This window comes from Phoca vitulina, unplaced genomic scaffold (assembly GCF_004348235.1).
Source record: "Phoca vitulina isolate PV1807 unplaced genomic scaffold, GSC_HSeal_1.0 scaffold32, whole genome shotgun sequence".
NCBI classification, from domain to species: Eukaryota; Metazoa; Chordata; class Mammalia; order Carnivora; family Phocidae; genus Phoca; species Phoca vitulina.
In genome coordinates this window covers 5565187-5591109 of record NW_022589735.1, presented here as the reverse complement: position 1 = coordinate 5591109, position 25923 = coordinate 5565187, and the positions used below count along the sequence as shown (strand labels likewise).

Below are 25923 nucleotides of genomic sequence, written 5' to 3'. Positions count from 1 at the left end.
AGATCAATACCCTTAACAACTGGTAATAGCACTAATAATTTTTCCTTGATAGGTAGTCACACTTCAAGAAGTCAGAGAAGGATTTGACAATGTGTGGATGACACTTAAAAAGACAATTAAGTTTTTAACTATGCTGTCTCACCTCAATTCCTTAAACTTAATTTCCTATTGTCTCTGAGGGTGGGCAGATGACAAATGCTGCTTTTCTCCTCAATATTTTAAAAAAAACACCTGAAAAGACTTAACCATAGTTTTTTGTGGAATAATAACAACACCTGGGGTGGGGGAGGGGGGAGGGGACAAATTTTATAAAAAGCAGTATTTACTTACTAGCATATTATGTTTATTTAACCTTATTTATTTTTTTAAAGAAAGTTTTTGTTTTCTTTTTAAAGATTTTATTTATTTGACAGAGAGACAGCCAGAGAGAGAACACAAGCAGGGGGAGCGAAAGAGGGAGAAGTAGGCTTCCTGCAGAGCAGGGAGCTGGACACGGGGCTCGATCCCAGCCAGGACCACGGGATCTGGATCATGACCTGAGCCGAAGGCAGACGCTTAACCATCTGAGCCACCCAGGCACCCCTATTTAACCTGATTTAACCAACCATGATTTATGTTTTTTTCTTTTTAAGATTTTATTTATTTATTCATAAGAGACAGAGAGAGAGGCAGAGGGATGCGGGACTCCATCCCAGGACCCCAGGATCATGACCTGAGCCGAAGGCAGACGCGTAACCATCTGAGCCACCCAGGCACCCCATGATTTATGTTTTAAAATGGCTAATCCTATTAGTTTTTTTTCCCTCTGAACACACAGATATTGCTTCAACAGAACAAAGTCCAAAGAAAGCTTGATTTAACCAAATCAAACTCCTGTGCCAAGGTCAATAAACCAATTAAGGAGTTGCATTAAAAAAAAAAAGAAAAAAAATTAAACTACGGCAAGTTTGAGACCAGGTCTAAGCATCTTCCCCTTTGAAGAGTGACAGTGATTTTCTGTCTGACCTCAGGAAGTTAGTTTCTTTCTGAGGTCTGTTTTCTTTTAAAACATTTAGAGGCTTGTGTTGCTTATATTTTTAAGTGTTCCTGGGATATATGATTTGGGATTTTGTTATAGGGAAACAGTTTGACTAAAAGTATCATCTTTCAGGGGCACCTGGGTGGCTCAGTTGCTAAGCGTTTGCCTTCGGCTCAGGTCATGATCCCAGCGTCCTGGGATCGGGCCCCACATCGGGCTCCCTGCTCCGCGGGAAGCCTGCTTCTCCCTCTCCCACTCCCCCTGCTTGTGTTCCCTCCCCACTGTGTCTCTCTCTGTCAAATAAATAAAATCTTCAAAAAAAAAAAAGTATCATCTTCATCCTAAAGAAACCTTCGTACTTGTATATTGTGCAAAGGAGTTTAATTGTTTAACACCAAAAGGGCAAATACATTTTCAGTAAGGTTCTGAGGCAAATGATAAAAACAGGGTTAGGATAAAATTTAACCCTTAGTTATTTGAATTTTTACTGTTTGCTTTTCAGGTCTGACACAGTGGTTTAACTCTTGCTCTAATGATTATGTAATATAACATTATACAGTATAAATACAGTATTTCATAGTAGGTATTTGATATTAAATGAATTAAGATCTACTTCACCCTTCACCAGTTGCAAAACCTTTCCCATGACATTTTTTAAAAAAGATTTGTTTACTTCAGAGAGAGAGAGAAAACACAAGTAGGGAGGAGAGGCAGAGGGAGAGGGAGAAGCAGACTCCCCCTTGAGCAGGGAGTTGGATATGGAGCTCAATCCCAGGACCTTGGGATCATGACTTGAGCCAAAGGCAGACACTTAACTGACTGAGCAACCCAGGCACCCTTGGCATGATGTTTTAATCAACAGAACAAATCTTCAGTTTAAAGAAGAACTTTGTCATCAGCTCAGGGCAGGAAAAACCTAAGTAGAATGAAGTTAGCTAAAATGGTTAAGGAGATCATCAATTAACTGTATTATCCTATCACTCCGGTTTCTACCTCCCCCTGGCCTCAAAAGTAAAAAAAGAAGTCTACTTGGAAAAAAAAAAGTCTACTTGCCCAGAAAGGAAGTTTGAATGTTTTACCTGACTGTAAACTCTTAGAAGAGGAACTAAAACTGCCATTTAAACCTGCTGTTCAACGTGATGTGAATGAACTTTCGCGTGACTATGCTATGAATCAGCGAGTTTCAAATTTAAAATTAGTTCTGAGTCGTCCAGTCAAAAAACAAAGGCTTCCTCCTCGATATGATTACACTTTTAACACACGTACATAATAACCGCTTTAAAAAAAAAAAAACCCTACAGTTTACACCTGGAATATGATGAAATGTGAAATGAAATACTGCGATGAATATTCATCAGTTCGGCTACCAGAGGTATAGTCTCAATAGAGGACGATGACGTCTGTCGTCTCAGGTAATCTTCACAAACGCCAGGAGCGGAACTGTCAGTCCCACCCCCTCGAAAGCGGCTACTGAAGCCCTGCCTGCCCTCAGATTCTGGCCCTGCCCGCGAGATGACGTTCACTACGGCGGGGATTTCCGTAGCAGTGACACACGCCACTTCCGGCCGACGGTAAGACTCAGTGACGTGGCAGGCGAGGTCGAGCACGGTCCTTTGGACTGGGACACCCGGAGCTGTCACGTGGCCTCTGGGCCGCCCCGAGGGGAGAAGAGAGCGTCGCGACCGCGGGAGCGGCGGCGAGCCCGGAGCCGGAAGTGCCACGTGTCCTGATTGCGCCTGCGCGGCCAGCGGCTGACAGGCACTTCCGGCCGGGGCCTCTCTTCTCTCTGGTTAGGCTGCCGCCGTCCAGCCCGGCGTTCTCGGCCCCACCGGTCCGACTTCCAAGCCTCAGCTCCCAAGCCAAGCCGTGGCCGCTCGCGGGCTGGGAAGAATGCCGCGCCATGCCTAGGGCATGATGCGCCGCCCTCTCTCCTCGCCTCAGTCTTGAGTCGGTGGTTCCTTCCCTCCGCTTCTAGCAGTCGTCTCTCAGCTCTTCGTTTGGCGCTGTCGCAGACCCCGACCATCCCCTTCCAACCCCGACGCGCACCGTCGTCATGTCCCAGCCGGGGATACCGGCCTCCGGCGGCGCCCCAGCCGGCCTGCAGGCCCAGAACGGGGCCTCCTCGGCCTCGGGGTCTCTCTACACCAACGGTAAGTACCTCCTGGGGGCGGGCGGCTGGCGTGGCCTGGGCCGGGCTCAGGCTGACCTTTGGTTATTGCCATTGCCTGTGGCGACAGGAGAGGGTGAACTCCCGGCCGGGCAAATGAGCGGGTGGTGGTGGGCGCCTGGGCCAAGGAGACCGCCGCGAATATGCAGCCGCAACTCCGAGCTCGTCTTAAGTGTCTCATATTTATTTATTCATGGGTTCAGTGAACAATTAATGAGCGCTTGCTGAATATGACACGCTGGGTATACATGGGTGAAAGATACAGATTCGGTGCATACCTCAGTACTCGCATGCAAGACTCATAGTGCCTGTTTATGTGCTTTCCCCCTCCTTGCTACTTCACCCTGTCTTCCGGAGAGCAGAGCTCAGGGACTGATTGATTTCAGTTCCACAGGGCCTGAGGTGGGGTGGGGTGGGGTGGGGGCGTACCCAGTCTGAATTTGTGGAAATAAATGAATGATTGTGCTTTTGGCAGTCCCCTTTAAGGCCTGCTCGTGTCTCCCAGAACCTTACGCGAATTGTAGTTAGGCCACCTGTTCAGTTTTTCACCTTTGAAGAACCAAATAATAGGGGACGATCTCCTGTTTGATTTCCAGAGGTCTTTACTCACTTGGAAAAGTGGTTGGATACAGCTCTGAACCTCCGTCGAGAGTGTACATGTGGCACTACACTTTCTCACTTGGTGTGAGAGTTTTATGCCTCTTCTAGGAGTCTTTAAATTGTCCTACGTTGCGATTTGCTAAACTTACTATAATTGTTATATTAGAGAAAGATTTTTCCCAATATCTTGCCAGATTACTGATTTACCAATAAATCTTTGGCTCATCGAAACAAAACTAGTAGAATAAAACTAATATACTTAAATTGCCCATTGTAATCTAAGATTTTTGTGAAGTTCGGGAAACTAGCCAGTGACTCAAATACCTAATTTACATTGTTTTTAGAGTGTTTTCTTTACAAAGAAGGCTCTAAAAGACTTTTAAAAATGTCTGAGTAGGCAGGTATGTAGGCAGAAGCAAGAATAAGTGTCAGCACAGTAATGGTGTTAAGTCGAATGAATTGTTCTTTCTCATATTTGTTTTTTTTTTTTTGTGAAGATTTTATTTATTTATTTGAGAGAGAGAGACACAGCGAGAGAGGGAACACAAGCAGGGGGAGTGGGAGAGGGAGAGGGAGAAGCAGGCTTCCTGTGGAGCAGGGAGACCGATGTGGGGCTCGATCCCAGGACCCTGGGATCATGATCTGAGCTGAAGGCAGACGCTTAACGACTGAGTCACCCAGGCACCCCTCTTTTTCATATTTGTGGTAACAGATTATGTAAACTTTATTTGATTCTAGGCTATTGAGTAACATTTACACTGAGGATGAAATGATTATAAGACTTTCACTTTAAGGCAAAAAAAACCCTTAAGATGTCATATGGTTGCAGACAGCCTCTCCTCCTGTCCTGCCTGCTGCTCTCTTGCAGTGTATTCAATAAACTTCTGTATCCTTAGGAAAAAAAAAAAAGTCATATGGCTATGGCTTTTTCTTATAATCTATAAATTGCAATTTTACATGAGCTTTAAATGGCAAATCCTGCAAATATGCTTGTAAGTTTATATATAAGTGTAGTTGTGATAATTTTGAAATACTAAAGGAAGTTAGCCACTGCTATGTAGTATAAAAAAATTTGTCACTCTGTTGATTTGATCCTGTCCAACAGACATTTGTTGCACACTTTCTAAATTGTGTCCTTGGGAATGTAAAAGAAAACAGTCCCTGTATACACGTTGCCCAGAGCCAATTGAGGATTCACTTAGAAAAGGAAATCCTAAGACTACAAATAGCCTTTTGAAGATACAATTTTGAAAGTCTTTATAATCCCTATTTCTAAAGCTTTTATAGAATTAGTCTCAGTAAAATGGCTGATGGCCTGTACTGGGTTTCTTTGTTGTTCATCCCACTAATAATAAAAACAGTAGGGATGCGGTGGAAAATTGGAGAGGGTATTTTTCTAGAAGGTGAAAAAAAAAGTTCAGTGCTGAAATCTGATTTTATTGGTTAACTCTTTCAGGGCAGTTATTGCTCCTTACGTACTCATACTGTAGATTTAATGTAGCTTTTTGTTTTTATTTTTTTAACATTTATTTATTTATTTTGGGGAGGGAGGGAGAGAGTGAGTGAGTGAGCTTGCACAAGTGCACCTGAGTGTGAGCCAGGGGAAGGACAGAGGAAGAGGGGTAGAGAGAATCTCCAGCAGACTTCCAGGTGAGCACAGAGTCCTGCGAGGGGCTCCATCTCGTGACCCTGAGATCATGACTGGAGCTGAAATCAAGAGTTAGATGCTTAACTGACTGAGACACCCAGGCACTTGTTTATGTAGCTTTTTAAAATTGTAGTTGACACAATGTTAAATTAATTTCGGGTATACAACAGTACTGATTGGACTTCTCTACTTGCTGTTCTTACTGCAAGTGTAGCTACCATCTGTCACCATACAACCCTATTACAACACCATTGACTATATTTCCTAGGCTGTACCTTTCATCTGTATGACTTACTCATTCCATAACTGGAAGCCTGTACCTTCCAATGTGGCTTTCTTAAATTACATACTACGGTTCAGTTGAATATTCAGATATTTTTTAGGTAATCAAAAGACTGAATAGTTACCTTTTCCATTTTTCTGTAACTTCCTATGGTATTTTATGGTGTCATTATATTAGTAATTTCTGACACACCAAGACATATTTTTCTGTGGTAGATTGTTATATTGCATTACAATCTAAAGGTTGTCTAGGCAGGTTTTTCTAAGTCTGTATAGATTTGTGTACACATATTTTCTTTGCAAAAATTGACAGTGAAACTGCAAGACTATTTAAACTGGCATATCTTGGGCGCCTGGGTGGCTCAGTTGGTTAGGCGACTGCCTTTGGCTCGGGTCACGATCCTGGAGTCCTGGGATCAAGTTCCGCATCGAGTCCGCATTGGGCTCCCTGCTCAGTGGGGAGTCTGCTTCTCCCTCTGACCCAACCCCCTCTCATGCTCTCTCTCATTCTCTCTTCTCTCAAATAAATAAATAAAATCTTAAAAAAAAATAAACTGGCATATCTTCATCTCATTAGTATGTAATAAGGCTAAAGGCAAATCATGACTCCCACTTTTTTTTGCTAAAGATTTAATTTTTTTTTTTTAGTAATCTCTATACCCAGTGTGGGGCTCAAATTCACAACCCCAGGATTAAGAGTCCCATGCTCTACTGACTGAGCTAGGCTGGTGCTCCTCATGACTGCCACTTTTTAAAAAAATTTTATTTATTAGAGAGAGTGTGTGTGTGCGCATGCTCTGGCAGGGGGCGGAGGGAGAGGGACAAGCAGACTCCACACTGAGGGCAGAGCCCAACATGGGGCTCCATCCCACGACCCTGAGATCATGACCTGAGCCGAAAGTCGGCTGTTAAACCAGCTGAGCCATCCAGGCGCCCCATGACTCCCACTTTTAATTAGTTGTGTTTCTTGATCATTTGGATCAGTTTGCCAAGGCATTTAGAAACTGTAGTTTTACTAATTTTATTTTTGGTAATATTTTTGTAATGTTCACTTTTTCCCAAATAGAGATCAGAAGGATATTTGTCACCCTCTCTCCGACCCAGATATCCCTGGTTTAATGTATGTAAATTTTTTTTTTAATTTTTTATTGTTATGTTAATCCCCATACATTACATCATTAGTTTTAGATATAGTGTTCCATGATTCATTGTTTGTGCATAACACCCAGTGCTCCATGCAGAACGTGCCCTCCTCAATACCCATCACCAGGCTAACCCATCCTCCCACCCTAATGTATGTAATTTTTAAATTTTTATTTATTTTTTTATTTTTTAAAGATTTTATTTATTTGAGACAGAGCAAGCGAGTACACGAGCAGGTGGAGGGGCAGAGGGAGAGGGTGAAGCAGACTCCTCACTGAACAGGGAGACCGATGTGGGGCTTAATCCCAGGACCCTGGGATTGTGACCTGAGCTGAAGGCAGACACTTAACCGTTAGCTGAGCCACCCAAGTGCCCCTAATGTATGTAATTTTATAAAATAATATCTTTCTGCCCTCTAGACTGTAAATCCTGTAAGAGCAAGGATATCTGCTTTTGCACATCATCCTCTCTCCAACTTTCCACATGGTGTTAGGCACATTTTAGGAGTTACCAGTTTCATGGAATGGAAGTTTTAGAATTGGGTGTTTTGCAATTTAAGTCACTAAACATGTATTCACTTAATACAAGATTAAAGCTCATTTCCAACTCCTTTTTTTTCTGATGAATTTTTCAGTGTATTTTTTTTTTTTTTACAATATTAGCTAAAATAATAGAATATATTGGGGGGTGTTTTTTGGTCATCAATTTAAATGCTAGACTTGTGGGGCGCCTGGGTGGCTCAGTCATTAAATGTTTGCCTTCAGCTCAGGTCATGAACCCAGGGTCCTGGGATTGAGCCCCATGTTGGGCTTCCTGCTCAGCGGGAAGCCTGCTTCTCCCTCTCCCATTCCCCCTGCTTGTGTTCCCTCTCTCGCTGTGTCTCTGTCAAATAAATGAAATCTTTAAAAAAAAAAAAAAGCTAGACTTGTGTGATCTATTGTAGGCATGACAGAAATGTAGGTCTTTTTTATTTTCACTATGATGTAAACGATGTTTATGATTGTGTATTTGATATAGGAAGTCTCTAGTCATGATCAAAGCATACTATGAATAAAATTGGCATGTGGTCTATAGTAATGGTTGTTGTGGTCTTTTAATGTTTTCAATAGGGGCAGTAACTTTGGACTTCCATAAACTCTTTGTGTATGTCTATGAGAACTTAGGGTGTTGAGCTTCTTGTTTGTCTCTGCTGATAGACTGGAAGTTCCTGAAAGACAGATATAGTAACCAAGAACTAACATTTATTGTTTAAATATTCCATGCCCAGTGCTAGGTTGCATTATACGCATCATCTCATTTAATCCTCACAAGACTGTGGAGTAAGAGCTGTTAAGTACCGATAAGGAAATTGATGAGTGGACAAGGAACTAGTTCAAGGTCACACAGCTAATAAGTTGTGGAACCTAGATTCAAACCTAGGCAGTCTTAACCACTGTTACTCAGTTTATCTGGTTGTTACCTCTGAATCTCAGGACCTAGCACCGTGAATTAGACCCTGAATCAAGGATCAGAGCCTTCTCTTTGGTTTCTTTGTGTAGGTGGATGCAAATAATTACAGTAAGTTTACATTTTTCAAAACTGCCTCCTGGCTTATTCTCTTTTGGATTGTAATTAATATATGACCTGACCCTCACTTTTTTTAGTATTTAGTCAATTTCTTTGCTATTTCAACATCACATTTCATGAACACCTTCCAGATCCTGTAATTGCCCCTACCCCAAGATTCCTTGCATTTGCTTTTCTCTTTGCATTGCTTTCTGAAAGCTGTTATTTTTTAGTGACTGACCCACAAGTTGTACTCATACAGTGGCATCCATTTGTTGTACTTAAAGTTTCATTTGGTCAGCTCTCTTAGTGATCAGAATATATTTAATGTGTGGAGTGAGGTGCTGAATCAAAAAAAATTTTTCCCAGTAGTTAATTTATCCTTTAGATCTGTTGTATTTAAAAACACATACACAAAAAGAAGGAACTTTTCTTTTTCTTTTTTTTTTTTTTTAAAGATTTTATTTATTTATTTGACAGAGAGAGACACAGCGAGAGAGGGAACACAAGCAGGGGGGGTGGGAGAGGGAGAAGCAGGCTTCCCGCTGAGCAGGGAGCCCGATGTGGGGCTCGATCCCAGGACCCTGAGATCATGACCTGAGCCAAAGGCAGACACCCAATAACTGAGCCACCCAGGCGCCCTAAGAAGGAACTTTTCAAAGTTTAAGGAACATACTGCTGTCTCAAATGTGATATTTTTGAATATTTGGTTACTTTTCTCTTTTATTTATACTTCCATGTATGGCACTATAATTAATAGAACCATACTCTGGAGAGCCTTGAATTAATTTAAATTGGTCATTCAGTTGGATTCATGTATGATAGATGGAAAATGTAAACTGTCCCTGGCAAATAGTAGCTCAATATATATTTACTGAATGGATTGATGAATGAGTTACTTAAGAATGCAATCATAGGTCTTTTTCTTGCTTGAAATTTTAGGGGAAACCATTCTGGGCGACATCTTTTCCCCTTAGTGTTAAATTTGCATGAAAGGGGTAGTTAATGCATTGTGCTTTCGTGACTGTCCAGTAGGCTTTCTTGAAGAAACTTGTAAAATTAAAATTTATTTTGGGGGCACCTGGGTGGCTTAGATGGTTAAGTGTCTGCCTTCAGCTCAGGTCATGATCTCCAGGTCCTGGGATCAAGCCCGGCATCAGGTTCCCAGCTCAGCGGGGAGTCTGCTTCTCCCTCACCCTCTCCCCCTGCTTGTGCTCTCTCTGTCTCTCTCTCAAATGAATAAATAAAATCTTTAAAAAAATTAAAATTTATTTTTTATTCATTGGGATAGTATACAGAAGTATTTTTTAATTTTTGCATGCTAGATTTCACCATATATCAATCATTTTGACACATCAGTGGTTTCTTGGTAAAGTTTCTTCTGATGTACATGAGAACCCCTAGTATATGACACTTTTACAAATGGAGATTCTGGGATCCCATTGAGTGCTATAGAATAGGAATTTACAAAGGTAGAACCTATATCTCTTTGATTCTGAAGCTGCTGTTTGAGTAATTAAGTAGCAATCATCTACTTTTATTTTAAAGATTTTATTTATTTATTTATTTTGAGAAAGAGAGGGTGGAGGAGCAGAGGGAGAGGGAGAAGCAGAGTGCAGAGCGGGTCGCAGGGCTTGATCTCATGATCCCAAGACTGAGACCTGAGCTGAAATCAAGTCAGACTGTCAACCTACTGAACCACCCAGGTGCCGCCATCTGCTTTTATTTTAATCTCTTGGTTGCTTCTTTGCCTCTTTACTCTCCCTAAATTTGGTTTCTATTTCCACACATCCCCTAAAACAGCCCTAAATAAGGCCACAGATGACTTTTTAGTTATTAAATACAAAAAATATTTTTCATTTCTCATATTTTTCAAGCAGCATCTGATGTCCTTTATCACTACTTGTTTCGGTTTAAGACCTGCTGGTTTGGTTGCTATTTCTCAACAGCAGTATTCTCAATATTTCTACCTTTTTTTGATTGCCTTTTTTCTTCTCTCTCTCTCTTTTTTTATTGTATTTTATTTTATTTATTTATTTGTCAGAGAGAGAGAGAGCATGAGCAGGGAGGAGGGGCAGAGGCAGAGGGAGGAGCAAGCTTCTCGCTGAGCAGGGACTCGATCCTCGGACCCTGGGATCATGACCTGAGCTGAAGGCAGACACTTAACTGAGCCACCCAGGTGTCCCTTCTTTTTCTTAAATGTTGGTGTTTCTCAGGTTCTGACCTGGTTCTCTTCTTTTTCTTTCTTTCTTAAAGAAAAAAAAAAAAAGGTAATAACAATAGGGGTGCCTAGCTGGCTCTGTCAGTACAGCATGTGACTCTTGGTCTCAGGGTTGTGAGTTTGAGCCCCATGTTGGGTGTAGAGATTACTTAAAAATAAAATCTTTAGGGTTTCCTAGCGAGCTTGGTCAGTAGAGCACGGGCTTTTGTGAGTTCGAGCCCCACATTGGCTATAGAGATTGTACTAAAAAAACAAACAGACAAAAAAACTTCAAAAAAAAAAAAAGCAATAAATATTTTTTCACATCATTTCTGTGGCTGGGTTTCTTCTTACTCTATACTTACTCCCTGGGTATCATTAATCCCCATACTATCAAATGTTGTACTTATGCCAGTGATTCCCAAAGTTATATCATAAGCTGAAACCCATCTCTTTGGCTGCAGATAGATGTCTTTCTGTTGTACATCTGTACTTGGATTTCTTGGTGGCACCTGAAAGTGTGTTTAAAATAATTCTTCATTCCCTCCTCCCTTTGCTATTTTCTGCCTTCCCCAATTCTTTTCTTCTCCTTCTATCCAGTGAATGGCACTGCTATCCACTGAGTTGTTCAACTCAGAATCTGGGGAGTTATCCCTGATTGCTTCCTCTATTCACTTCCACATGAATTCACATATTCAGTTCCATATCAAGTCCCATCAGTTGTGTTTCTTCAGTCAGTTTTTTAAACTTAAGTAATGTATGGGTGTTATATTTCTTTGCAACCCCAATGTTAAATTATTTTTTATAAAACGTATATACAAACAAAGCTAGGCATAAACTTCATCTGTTTATAGCTTCTGTACAATGTAAAACAGATTAAAATAAAAACATCTATAAAAGCAGTACAGTTCAAAGTTAAAACATTAAATAATGTGATGGATTATGTTTGGCTGAAGCCAAAATGATTGGATTGTTTTAATTTTGAACATGTTGGAACATCATTTGGGGGATTATCATGGTCATTGTTCTTTTTTTATTTTTTTATTTTTATTTTTATTTATTTATTTTTTTTTAAAGATTTTTTATTTATTTATTTGAGAGAGAGAGAATGAGAGAGAGCAAGCACATGAGAGGGGGGAGGGTTAGAGGGAGAAGCAGACTCCCTGCCGAGCAGGGAGCCCGATGCGGGACTCGATCCAGGGACTCCAGGATCATGACCTGAGCCGAAGGCAGTCGCTTAACCAACTGAGCCACCCAGGCGCCCATTGTTCTTTTTTTAAAGACAAGGTTTGCCTGGGTGGCTCAGTGGGTTGAGCGTCTGACTCGATCTCAGCTCAGGTCTTGATCTCAAGGCTGTGAGTTTGAGCCCCATGTTGGGCTCCATGCTGCTCATGGATCCTCCTTAAAAAATGGGGGGTACCTGTGTGGCTCAGTTGGTAAGTTGGTAAAGCGTCTGACTTTGGCTCAGGTCGTGGTCTCGGGTCCTGGGATGGAGCCCTGCATCGGGCTCCACACTCAGTGGGAGTCTGTTTCTTCCTCTCCCTCTGCCCCATCCCCACTCATTCTTCCTCTCTCTCTCACTTTCTCTCTCTCTCAAATAAATAAAATCTTTTAAAAAATTGAAAGAAATAAAGATGAAACTTCTTTTCAGTTGTTCGGGAAGAACTTTTTCTACACTGTTAGATTTGGTGTTTGGGGGCCTGTGAATTAAACTGGCAAGAGACAGATCAGTAAGAGAGAAGATATAATTTTTTTTAAGTAGTATGAGAGTTTAAAAAAATGTGACTCAAAGAGACAGATAGAATTTGGGACTTGGGTACCATCTTTTTTTTTTTTTTTTTAAGATTTTATTTATTTATTTGACAGAGAGCGAGACCACAAGCAGGGGGAGCGGGAGAGGGAGAAGTGGGTTCCCTGCTGAGCAGGGAGCCGATGTGGGGCTCGATCCCAGGACCCTGGGATCATGACCTGAGCCGAAGGCAGACGCTTAACGACTGAACTGCCAGGCACCCCTTAGGTACCATCTTAATAGGGGAAGGGGAGAGAGAGAAGGGCACTTAGGGAAGACAAAATGATTTTTATGAAAAATAAATGGGCCTTTAATAGAATAGATGGGAGATTTGAAAGGTTTGTGGCAATGTATGTTTAGGTGTGGTGTGGAGACTTCTCATCTCAGATGATAGGAGTCAGTTATTTCTGGTTGTTCCTGGGCTGGAGATTTATGATAATTGAATTTTTTGGCATTCTTTTGGGAGGCTCTGCTTTTGGGTAGGTAAGAGATTTCAGGAACTCATGCCCTGTGCTCAAAATAACTTGTATGTCACAGTGGTGTGTTCTGGACCCACTATAATTTCTAATCTATAATTTTGATGGGCTACTTTATTAATGACTTCAGAATAAAAAATATTAAAATCATTTTAAATAAGCTCTAAGCCCAGCATGGGGCTTGAACTCATGATCCTGAGATCAAGAGTCACATGCTCAGTTGGTTAAGAGTCTGACTTCAGCTCAGGTCATGATCTTAGGGTCCTGGGATTGAGCCCCGTGTTGGGCTCCCTACTCATCGGGGAGTCTGCTTGTCCCTCTCCCTCTTCCCCTCCCCCCCCCACTCGTGTGTGCACGCTCACTCTCTTTCTCTTTCAAATAAATAAATAAAATCTTTTTTTTTTAAAAGTCATATGCTCTACTGACAGAGCCAGCCAGGCGCCCCCTTATTTTGTGCATTTTTAAAAAAGATATTATTTATTTGAGAGAGTGCGTGTTGGGGAGGGGGAGAGAGAGAAAGGGAGAGAAAATCTTAAGCAGACTTTGTGCTGAGCGTGGAGCCTGATGTGGGGCTCAGTCCCAGGACCCTGAGATCATGACCTGAGCAGAAACCAAGAATTGGATTAACCTACTGTATCACCCAGGTGCCCCTATTTTGTGCATTTTGATGATGCTTGGCTTTCCCTTGACTGCACCTGGCTTGAAGGCCTTTTTTGCATTTAGCCTATGATAAAACAGTAAATAAAAATACAAGCGTGCCTGAAATCTTGTAATAAGACTAGGCTGTGAGATGTCTGTTTTTATCCACATGACCCACAATATGCTTATCAATTAACTTTTGATAAATGTTTTAATTTTTTTATTTTTGACAAATGTTTTTATTGATTCAAACATCTCTGTATTCCCACTGCTGCTATTTAGTCAATGGTTTCTTGCTTGAACTACAGCTATAGACTTCTTTCAGTCTCTAGTCTTTCCTCTAATCCCCAAGAGGTTCTTTTATGTGCAAATTTAAAATGTCTGACAGGTAGCCTTTCCAAGCCTCCCATTGTTCTTAGGATGAAATCCAGACTTTTTTTTTTTTTTTTTTTAATGAGAGAGGAAGAGAGTTGCCGGCACACATTCAGGGGGAAGAGCAGAAGTTGAGGAACAAGGAGACTCTGCGCTGAACGTGGAGCTGGACTCAGGGCTCCATCCCAGGACCTTGAGATCACAACCCAAGGCAGAATCAAGAGTTGGATGCTTAAGCGACAGAGCCACCCAGGTGCCCCTGAAATCCAGACTCTTTAAGTGAATAATTCTGAACTTTTGTTGCACTTCAGACATTTGCTCAGTCACTTGACTTTTGTTCTATTATAATGAACTTTTCTCACAATGCCTTTTTATAACCACAGGCTGTTTCACATGTTGCTCCCTTTTCTGGAAAGAGTCTTGATACTCCTTTCCTGGAATAACTCCGATTATCTCTTAAGATCTTAATTGAAACTTCCCTTTCTCAGGAAGCCATCTTTGCTACCTTTCTGCCTTCCCTTTAGCCTAAGTGTTACTTTCTTGGTGCTCTCATAGTGCCCTGAGTTGCCACTGTCACATCACTCTCTGTTGTCCTGCCTGGTTCTTTGTCTTCCAGTCTGGACCGTGATGAGCTACTTGAGGGCAGTCAGTGTTGGAGTGGACCTTACTCACCTTTGTTTCCTTTGATGATATTTGGTAAATGTGTCTTTCAATGAGGGAATGAATAGAATGTTCTTATCCATTTGGAATAAAATGAATAATTAGGCTAAATACAGGATTAGTCTTTAAATGAAAGACTAGAAAGAAAATGACTAGTTCAGATGAAATTATTTGGTTTACTGATAAATAGACTTAGGTGAATGCTGCACAAGTACATGTTTCTTAGGTGAAGACAGCAAACATATTTATTGAGTACTGTGAGAAACATCACTGTAAGTGTTTCATATAAATCTCATTCCCCCTTTTTTTTTTAAGATTTAATTTATTTATTTGACAGCAGGAGAGGGAACACAAGCAGGGGGAGTGGGAGATGGAGAAGCAGGCTTCCTGCTGAGCAGGGAGCCTGATGCAGGGATTGATCCTAGGACCCTGGGAACATGACCTGAGCCGAAGGCAGACACTTAACGACTGAGCCACCCAGGCGCCCCCCCATAAATCTCATTCTTAAAATTTATTAGTTTTTATTGCTGCTGTACCAAATTACCACACGTTTGGTGGCTTAAAACAACACAAAATTGTCATTTTTAAAAGTTGGGGAGGTCAGAAGTCTGAAATAGGTCATCGGGGCTGCATTCCTTATGCAAAGCTCCAGCAAAGAAAGTTTTGCCTTTCTAGCTTTTGGAGGCTAGCCTTGTTCCTTGACTCATGCCCCCTATCATCTTCAAAGCCACAAATGTCCTGTCAAGTCTTTTTCACATAGTATCATTCTGACCCTGCCTCCTGCCTCCTCCCTCTTTCACCTTTGTGATTACATTGGGCCCACCCTAATAGTCTAAAATAATCTTCCTATCTCAAGGTCACTTGATTAGCAACCTTAAATTCCATTTGCTACCTTAAATTCTTTTTTGCCGTGTAACCTAATATATTTACATGTCTTAGGGATTAGGATATGGACATATTTGGGGGGTATTTTTTCTGCCTACCATACACATTAACGCTGTAATTTAGGTACTTTTACTATACCTGCTTTATAGATGAGGAAACTAGGTTAAATATCTTGCTCAAGGACAGTTCCTAAAAGTCAAGGCCAGAATTTGATTGAATGTTCTAGTCTGTGCTCTTAGTTACTACTATGTAATGCCTGTTTCCATATACACTTCCTATGGAGTGACCTTGTACTCTCAGGAAGGTGATTGTATAGGAGTTACAACATTTCTTTAGATAGTTTTCATATCTCAGATTGAATATACACTGTGGAATAGTAGACTATATAGAGAATGACTAGGGATTGAGTGAATTATGTTGACTTCTGGTGCTATTTGGGACAAGTTGCTTAGCTGCTCTAGGCCTGAAGTTTTTTAGGGTACCAGAATCTTGAGAGTCCTTTGGAATATGCACATTCAGAAATTCATCTATTAGTGTTTGATAAATCATGCATACGTAAGCAAAGTATTCTTACTTTCCCAGACATATCTCTCTGATTTGATGTTTTGGAGATCAGCCAGAGATATGCTTTTCTCTCCTCCCTTACCCCATGAGTTGTTCAAGAAGCATTCAGGATGGCTATATAAATGGGTTATATGAACATCGAGGGGATAACATTTAGAAAAAGTGAAACCTTTTGAAACCTGTGTATGTTGTCAGATAGTCACCCTGTTTAGCTGCTTTCCATGTATATTTAGCATTCCCATTGGTGACTTCTCATTGGTGGTGCCATTGAATAGTGTGGACTTTCCCCTCTGGCCAGTTTTTTTTTTTTTTGTCTTATCTTAAAATGGTTCTAGGTCTAAAGGTCACAATTTGAATACTTTAAATACTTTTCCATTGGATTACCCTGGCATATAAACATTTATAAATGGATTGCTTTTTTTTGGTGTCTTTAGACAGCAATCAGTTAAAAAAAAAAAAAACCCTAAATGAAAATAGAAAGGTCCAGAAATTAACCCAAAATGTTCTCAGTGGAGACAGTGCACTTGGTAAGAGCCAGAACTGAGTGGATTTATTTAACTGTTCCTCTGGTCCCAGTATTTTTGTTTGTTTTATTTTCTTGTTTTGAAAAGATATGTATGATTGTGGCAGTTTTTTATTTTTTGACCTGTAATGCCCTAATTTTTAATTTGGCAGTTAAGTAAGAAGGAACCAAATCAAATATTTGAGCCAGAATGGTGCCAGACTCTGTGGGGGAGACGAATTTTGTTTTGTGCCCAAAGAAGTTAAGATGATATTTTGGTGTCCTGTGGGATGAAATACTATATATGCTTAAATATAAAGTGACCCCCCCCAAGTCATTTCTCCATTTCCCAGTGAAAAGATTTTCCCTCACGTGGATCTTTAAACTTTGTATTTAAAAGATGTATGTGAGGAAAAATTAAATACTATGTATTAGAAATATTAATTTTCTACTTTTGTACTTATGAAATCATTTTATTTAAACTCTTTAATGGGGGTGCCTGGGTGGCTCAGTTGGTTAAGCAGCTGCCTTCAGCTCAGGTCATGATCCCAGGTGCTGGGATCGAGCCCCGTGTCAGGCTCCTTCCTCAGCGGGGAGCCTCCTTCTCCCTGTCACTCTGCCTGACACTCTGCCTACTTGTGTTCTCTATCTCTGTCAAATAAAGAAATAAAATATAAAAAAATAATAATAATAAAAAAATAAACTCTTTAATGCACTTTTTAATTTTATTTTTATTTTTAATTTATTATTATTATTATTTTTAAAGATTTTATTTATTTATTTGACAGAGAGAGGGAACACAGCGAGAGAGGGAACACAAGCAGGGGTAGTGGCAGAGGGAGAAGCAGGCTTCCCAAGGAGCAGGGAGCCCGATGTGGGGCTTGATCCCAGGACCCTGGGATCATGACCTGAGCCGAAGACAGGTGCCCAACGACTGAGCCACGCAGGCACCCCAATTTCTTTTTTTTTTTTTTTTAAAGATTTATGTATTTACCTTAGAGAGTGCACTTGAGGTGGGTGGAGGGGCAGAGGGTGAGGGAGAGAGAAACCCAAGCCGACGATGGTGAGTGTGGAGCCAGACGCAGGACTCCGTCTCACCATCCTGAGATCATGACCTGAGCAGAAACCAAGAGTCAGATGCTCAAGCCACTGTGCCACCCAGGCCACCCCATCGATGTTTAATATTTTTAGAAACTGCTAAGCTTTTTCAAAGTGACTGCAGCATTTTACATCCCCACTAGCAATGTATAGAGTTCCCAATTTCTCCACACCTTTGTCAACCCTTGTTATTGTCAGTCTTTGATTAGATACAGTCATTCTAGTAGGTTTGAAATTACGGTTTTTCACATTCACCTTTGACATCAGTGTTGTTATTATTACAACAGCTTTCCAGAAAAACAAGTAAATTTTACTTGTTTTTAAGTTCTTTGATATACCACACTTTGAGTCTGGGTAAGATGCTGTCATTGGAAATTTTACCCTAAGCCACTAAGTTCTTACTAGCCTTTCTCATTTATTGAGGAGGTGCGTGCTTTTTGTAATCTCTACAATATAACTAACTACTTAGTGTTGCTTTAAACATTTTATTTTGGAACAGTAAATTCATAGACAAGGACATTACAATAAACTTTTTTTCCTGAACCATTTGGGAGTAAGTTGCTGACATGATGTCCCATCACTTCCAGATATTTTAGTTTGTTTATATTTCCTACAAATAATAAAGTTTTCCTAAATAACCATAACACAACTATCAAAATTAGGAAATTAACATTAATGCATTGTTATTAATCCTCAGACCCCATTCAAGTTTCACCAGTTGTCCCAGTAAAACCTTTTCTAGCAAAAGAATCCATCCAGAATCACATTTAGCATTTAACTGTTGTGCCTCATTAGTGCTCTTCACTTTGGAACAGTTCCTCAGTCTTTCATTGACTTTTCATGACCCAGATGCTTTCGAAAATTACAAGCCAGTTATTTTGTAGAATGTCACTCAGTTTAGGTTTGTCTGCTATTTCATCATGATTAGATTCAGATTATGCACTGTAGCAGGAGTATTAAAGTAGAGATGATGTATTCTCATTGCATCCTATCGTGTGGTACATGATTCCATTTTTTCTCATTATTGATAATGTTCACTTTGATCACTTGATTAAGGTGGTGTCTGTCAAGCTTCTCCATAGTGAAGTTGCTCTTCTTCATTTTGTAATTAGTAAGTATTATGTGGAGATGTACTTTGAGACTATTTAGAGGCATTTGGGTGGCTCAGTCAGTTAAGCATCTGACTTTTTTTTTTAAGATTTTATTTATTTATTTGAGAGAGAGAGCACAAGTGGGGTAGGTGTAGGGAGAGGGACAAGCAGACTCCCCACTGACCAGGGAGTCCGATGCAGGGCTCGATCCCAGGACCCTGGGATCATGACCTGAGCTGAAGACAGACATTTAACCAACTCAGCCACCCAGGTGCCCCAGGCATCTGACTCTTGATCTCAGCTCAGGTCTTTTTTTAATTTTTATTTTATTATTTTTTATTTTTTTTAAAGATTTTGTTTATTTATTTGACAGAGAGAGACACAGCAAGAGAGGGAACACAAGCAGGGGGAGGGGGAGAAGGAGAAGCAGGCTTCCCGCAGAGCCGGGAGCCTGATGCGGGGCTCGATCCCAGGACCCTGGGATCATGACCCGAGCCGAAGGCAGATGCTTAATGACTGAGCCACCCAGGCACCTCTATTTATTTGTTCATCAGAGAGAGAGAGAGCACAGCAGGGGGAGCGGCAGGCAGAGGCAGAAGGAGAAGCAGGCTCCGCACCGAGCAAAGAGCTCGATGTGGGAGTCAATTCCAGGATCCTGGGATCATGACCTGAGCCGAAGGCAGACACCTAACTAACTGAGCCACCCAGGCATCCCTCAGCTCAGGTCTTGATCTCAGGGTTGTGAGTTTGAGCCCTGTGTTGGTCTCCACGCTGGGCATGGAACCTACTTTAAAAAAAAAAATCACTGGGGCGCCCGGGTGGCTCAGTCGTTAAGCGTCTGCCTTCGGCTCAGGCATGGTCCCAGGGTCCTGGGATCGAGCCCTGCATCGGGCTCCCTGCTCGCAGGAAGCCTGCTTCTCCCTCTCCCACTCCCCCTGCTTGTGTTCCCTCTCTTGCTGTGTCTCTCTCTGTCAAATAAATAAATAAAATCTTAAAAAAAAAAAAAATCACTGATAGAGATTATATAAATATTTCATTCCTTGTTAGACTTTTAATTTATTCATTTATTTATATTGGTATGGACTGTTTATTCAGTGAATTATAATCCACTATTACTACTATTTATTTTGCATTTATGTTATCTCAGATTTGGCCTTTGGGTGCCCTTCAAGCTGTCTTCTCTGTTTTCTTCTATTATCGTTCTTGGGCACTTTGACATCTGGCACAATAAGATATTGCAGGCTCATCTTGTACTTTCTAAGCTCAGAGATCAGCCATGATTCCTTTTAGTGGAGAGAAAAGTATTTAGAAACCAAGATATTGTACTAGATGTGATCAGAGCTATTGGAATATCTCTGCTACTTGTCTCAGCAGACAGAATTAGGGAAACTACCTATCTATATATATTGAAATCCATGAATTTCAGTTTTAACTTCCAGTGCAGACCCACCATCATTAGGTTCATTCTAGTTTTCCCCTTTCCATGTTTGTGACTCCCTTCTCAGAGAGTGAGAGATCTTGCTTCTCACTCATCCTGTATGTATTTATTTGATCAGTTCTCCTGTGTGTAACCATTCTCCCATTGCTGGTGCTGCCCTCTCATTCTATTCCAGCTTCCCTCCGGTGTGGATGCTTACACCTCCTCCCCACCTCCATGTCTTTAGGACTAAAGTTTTCAGGAAAGGGACTACTTTGCTTTTTAGCTTATTTATTTATTTAGATTTTATTTATTAATTTATTTAGAGTGCGAGCAAGGGGAGGGGCAGAAGGAGAGAGAGAGAATCTTAAGCAGGCTCCAAGTGTAGAGCCTGCTCATTCTCATGACCCTGAGGTCATGACCTGAGCCGAAATCAAGAGTGGACTGCTTAACTGACTGAGCTACACAGGCTACCCTGTTAAGTCAGACGCTTAACAACCGAGCCTGGGTCCCTTGGTGCCATTATCATGGAATAATTTTTTTACCTTTAAGGGATCCCATCAGGTGAATACTGTAGCATTTGGAACTAGCCTTTATTACAGTTGATTCTCACATTTCTCCAAATAAAGTCCCTATCTTCATGGACCGTATATTATAGTGAGGTGGAGAGACTATAAATAAATAACGTAGTGTCATTAAAAAAAAATTTTTTTTTAAAGATTTTATTTATTTGACAGAGAGACAGTGAGAGAGGAAACACAGGCAGAGGGAGTTGGAGAGGGAGAAGCAGCCTCCTTGCTGATGCAAGACTTGATCCCACGACCCTGAGATCATGACCTGAGCCGAAGGCAGATGCTTAACAACTGAGCCACCCAGGCGTCCCACGTAGTGTCATTTTAACACTAGAAATAAAAATAAAGTAGGGTCAGAGGTGAAGAGAATGAAAGAGGTGGTATTTGAATTACGGTAGTGAATCAGGTAGTGCTTCTTTGAGATTATTTGAAGAGAGACCTGAGTAAAGACATTGAGTGAGATTATCTGGGGGAAGAGCATTCTTGGCAGAGTAGAAAGTGTAGAACCCTGTGGTAGGAGCATATTTAAGCTTGTGGAAGAAACATTCAGGTGGGTGGGACTGGAGCTGAGCAGAGAGGAAAAGGAGTAGGAAATTGAATAACTTGTTTATGAAGGTCTTTGGCCATTAAATGGAATTTCTGATGTCAGTTGACAGTGACTTTACCATATGCATTTATTAAACTCAAAGATGAGGGTCTTCATTATACATAAATATTTAAAGAGGTGCTGGGGCGCCTGGGTGGCTTAGTCAGTTAAGCGTCCAACTCTTTGATTTCTGCTCAGGTCATGATCTCAGGGTCATGAGATTGGGCCCAAGTACGGCTCCAAGCTCAACATGGAATCTGTCCTTCTCCGTCAGCTCTTCCTTGTTCTCCCTCTCTCTTTCTCTCTCTCTCAGGTAAATAAATAAAATCTTAAAAAAAAAAAATAGTTGCACACTCTACTGACTGAGCCACCCAGGTGCCCCCGAGTGCTATCTTTTTTTTTTTTTTAAAGATTTTATTTATTTATTTGACAGAGAGAGACAGCGAGAGAGGGAACACGAGCAGGGGGAGTGGGAGAGGGAGAAGCAGGCTTCCTGCGGAGCAGGGAGCCCGATGCTGGGCTCGATCCCAGGACCCTGGGATCATGACCTGAGCCGAAGGCAGACGCTTAATGACTGAGCCACCCAGGCGCCCTCAGAGTGCTATCTTTTTAAAAAATATTTATCTTGGGTCGTCTGCCTGGCTCAGTCTGTTAAGCATTTGCCTTTGGCTCAGGTCATGATCTCAGGGTCCTGGGTCCTGGCTTGAGCCCCACATGGGGCTCCCTGCTAAATAGGGAGTCTGCTTCTCCTTCTCCCTCTACCCCTCTCCCCCTGCTTATGCTCGCGCTTGCTCTCTCTCAAATAAATAAAATCTTTTAAAAAAGTGTCTATTTCCTTTTATTGTCTAATTTTAGCAACAGAAATAACAGTATATTCCTGAGTAGAAGTGGTAGTTCTAGGGATTTTTTTTTTTTTTAATAACAGCTTTAAAATGTACAATTCAGTGATTTTTAGTGTATTCACAGAGTTTTGCAACCATCACTACTATCAATTTTATAATATTTTTATAATCCCCAAAAGAAACCCTATTCCCATTGGCAGTTACTCCCCATTCTCTCCTCGTCCCAGCCCCTGCAACCACAGATCTACCTCTGTGTCTGTAGATTTTGCTGTTCTGGATATTTCATATAAATGAATCATACAGTGTATGCTCTTTTGTGACCAGCATCTCTCACTCAGCATAATGTTTTCAAGGTTTATCTGTGTTGTAAAATGTCGTCAATATTTCATTCCTTTTTATGACCAAATAATATCCCATTGTATAGATACACCCTTTTGTTTATCTCTGTTCATCAGTTGATGGACATTTCGGTTATTTGTAATTTTTGGCAATTACGAATAATATTATGAACATTTGTGCACGACTTTTATGCAGGGTAAGAGTGGAATTACTGAATTATATGATAACTATGTTTAATACTTTGAGGAACTGCCAAACTGTTTTCCATTGTAGTTGCACCATTTTACACTTCTATTAGCAATGTGTAAGGGTTCCAGTTTTTCCACATTCCTTTTTTTTTTTAAGATTTCAACTATTTATTCGAGAGAAAGAGCCCAAGGGGGGGGCGGGAGGGGCAGAGGGAGAGGGAGAAGCAGACTCCCGACTGAGCCGGGAGCCTGACATGGGGCTCAATCCCAGGATCCCAGGATCATGACCTGAGCTGAAGGCAGATGCCCAACCAAATGAGCCACCCAGGTGCCCCATCCGCATTCTTGTTAACACTAAAATGTTTATTGACTTTTACATTTTAGTCATCCTACTTGGTGTGAGTGCCACCTCACTGTGGTTTTGATTTGTATTTCTCTAATGACTAATAATGTTGAGTGTTTTTGCATGTGCTTATTGGCCATTTGTGTATCTCTATGGAAATATATTTGAATGTCTGAATCTTTTGTTCATTTTTAAATTGAGTTATTTTTTTTTTATTGTTTAATTGTAAGAGTACCATATGTTCTACTGTATTTCTTAAAAGTATTTTTATTACTTTGTTTGGAAGACTAATTTTTCCTCCTCTTATTGGAAGGTCCTGTCCAAAATGCACTGATGTCTTCACAAGTGTCAGTGAACGAAGGATATAATTCTCAGCTTCCAGGATCCTACCCTCATCTAATACCAGCAAAGACATTGAATCCAGTCTCTGGACAGTCTAACTATGGTGGTTCTCAGACTGTTTCTCCGTTAAGTATTTATCAGGGACCTGGGCAGACTCTTTATAGACCACCTGTGGCTTCTAATCCAGTGACACCTTCACTTCACAGTGGTCCTGTTCCCCGAATGCCACTACCTACTTCTCAGAACCCAGCTGCTACACCAATGCCTTCTGGTAGCTTTCTTCCTGGAGCCAATGTACAACCACCTTTGAATTGGCAGTATAACTATCCATCCACAGGATCACAGACAAACCATTGTCCTCGTGTATCATCCCAACCAGCTGTATCTGGGAATACAAATTTGACAAGTCATCAATATGTTTCTTCTGGAGATCCTTCACTTCAAAACAACTTCATAAAATCAGGTAGAGTTCATAATAGGAGTGCTTACTATGTAGAAGTGGGAAAATTTTGCCTGTTTAGATGTTATAATTAATATTTCAAGACTTAAAACCAAATGGAGGACTGTTGGTTTTCTAAATCATTGTTAATCTTTAAATAAATTACTTCTCTAACCTTGCGTTAACTTAAAATCATGGGTTTGCTTCTTACCTGTGAAGGTATCCTCTGTGTTTCTTTGAGTCACCCATGATATTTCAGGGAATCAGGTATGCATGCAGAACCACTTCCTTAAGGACTTGCCATTATTTTTATTAACTGGGTTCCATCTTAAGCTCAATCCCTATGGTCTCTTTTTTTGGTCTTGATCTGAGGCTTGGGTTATCTTTTTGTTACGGCTTAGACTGTTTTGGTCCCCAGAAACTGTAGGATCCTGGAGGGGCAGGTCAGAGCAGACAATAACTTTTGTAGTGAGGAGTGAGTGTTATTAGCAGAACCGCAGTCAGAAAGCAGTGGGCAGAGATTTATATTTATTTTTTCTTGTAAGAGTTTTATAGTTTTAGCTCTCCTATTTAGGTCTTTGATCAGTTTGGAATTAATTTTTGTGTATAGTGTGAGGTAGGGGTTAAACTTCATTCTTGTGCATGTGGGTATACATTTGTCCCAGGACTATTTGATGGAAAGACTGTTCTTTCTTTTATTGAATGGTGTTGGCACCCTTATTGAAAATCAACTGATCATAAATGTAAGGGTTTATTTCGGGACTCTGAATTCTTTTCTATTGATCTATAACTATCTTTATACCAGTACCAAACAACTTGATTACTGTAGGTTTGTAGTAAGCCTTGAATTTGGGAAGTATGAGTCCTCCAACTTTTTTTTTTTTTTAAGATTTTATTTATTTGGGAGAGAGACACAGAGAACACGAGCGGGGGGAGGGGCAGTGGGAGAGTGAGAAGCAGACTCCCCTCTGAGCAGGGAGCCCCTTGCAGGGCTCATCCCAGGACCCCGAGATCATGACCTGAGCTGAAATCAGATGCTTAACAGTACTAAGTCACCCAGGTGCCCCTTCAACTTTGTTTTTCTTTTTCAAGTTTGTTGTGGCTGTTCTGGGTCCCTTGGCATTTCCATAAGAATTTTAGGATTAGCTTGTCAGTTTTTGCAAAGAAGGCACCTGGGATTTTGATTGGGATTGTGTGGATTTTGTACATCAGTTTGTATATCAAAGTTTGGTTGTATCTGGTTCACAAGTAAGTTCATTGAACCATTTCACTGTTCCTATTTAGCTCTTAAAATTAGTGTCTTGTACACTTAACAAAATTAATAGTGTTACTTTGAAAAGCATTTAAAATTCTGTATTGAGATCTGCATGTTGATTCTGTTGTGCCAACATCCTCAAGGAAATGAACTAGTAAAAACTTTCAAATGAAATAGTAGTATCAATAATTACCTTGTATCTGTATTCCTGTATACTACATATATTTCAACTGCTGAAACTATTTTTCTTAGCCTCTGATCAGTGATTGGCTCCAGTGAATACATCTTGCATTTTGGCCTATAAAGGTTATAGTTGCTTCTAGAAAACTGGTTTCTTTGTAGAAATCTTCTGATCTGCAGTTGTTCAAACTGAAATCCATCTGGTTACTTTTATTCTTATTCTGCACCATGGTGAGCATCAATCACTTGAAATTAATGAATTTTCATCTCATTATTGATAATTATAGGTAACATTTACTGAATGTTTTTATTTTCCAGCACTTTGCCAAACTTTTATATGTGGTATCTTATTTAATCTTCACAACAGTTTCTTTTACAGATAAGAAATGAGGCTTGACTACTTTGCCCAAAGCCACAAGAAAATAGTTTGGGAAAAGCTACTATTTAAAAACTGTTTAAGAGTAGGTGTAGCTTCTCATTAAAAAGCACATCATCAATAATCTGAAATGTTTTTGGCTGTCACAAGCCCTCAGGTAGAGGGCTACACCAGAGATGTGGTGAAAGAGACATAAGTGAGTGACAAAACTTAGGAGGTTTCTTATATAAAAGAAGGGGGAAGAAAGATACATAAACTAAGAAAATGAACCTTAAATAAATATATGAGTACCCTGCTTTTTTCTTAGATACTTCTAAAAAAATTCCTCATTAGGGCGCCTGGGTGGCTCAGTTGGTTAAGCAACT

General features: G+C 40.7%; 1 protein-coding gene across 1 annotated transcript in view; it reads left to right on the top strand.

Moving 5' to 3' along the window:
* Positions 1–2722: 2722 nt before the first annotated feature.
* SEC24A (SEC24 homolog A, COPII coat complex component) overlaps positions 2723–25923 on the top strand; it is a 64041-nt gene continuing 40840 nt past the window's right edge. Inside the window, exons 1-2 of the mRNA XM_032425205.1 lie at positions 2723–3168; positions 23280–23771. Coding sequence (XP_032281096.1) covers positions 3072–3168; positions 23280–23771 — 589 coding nt within the window. The 5' untranslated portion in view covers positions 2723–3071. The remainder of the gene's footprint in view (positions 3169–23279; positions 23772–25923) is intronic.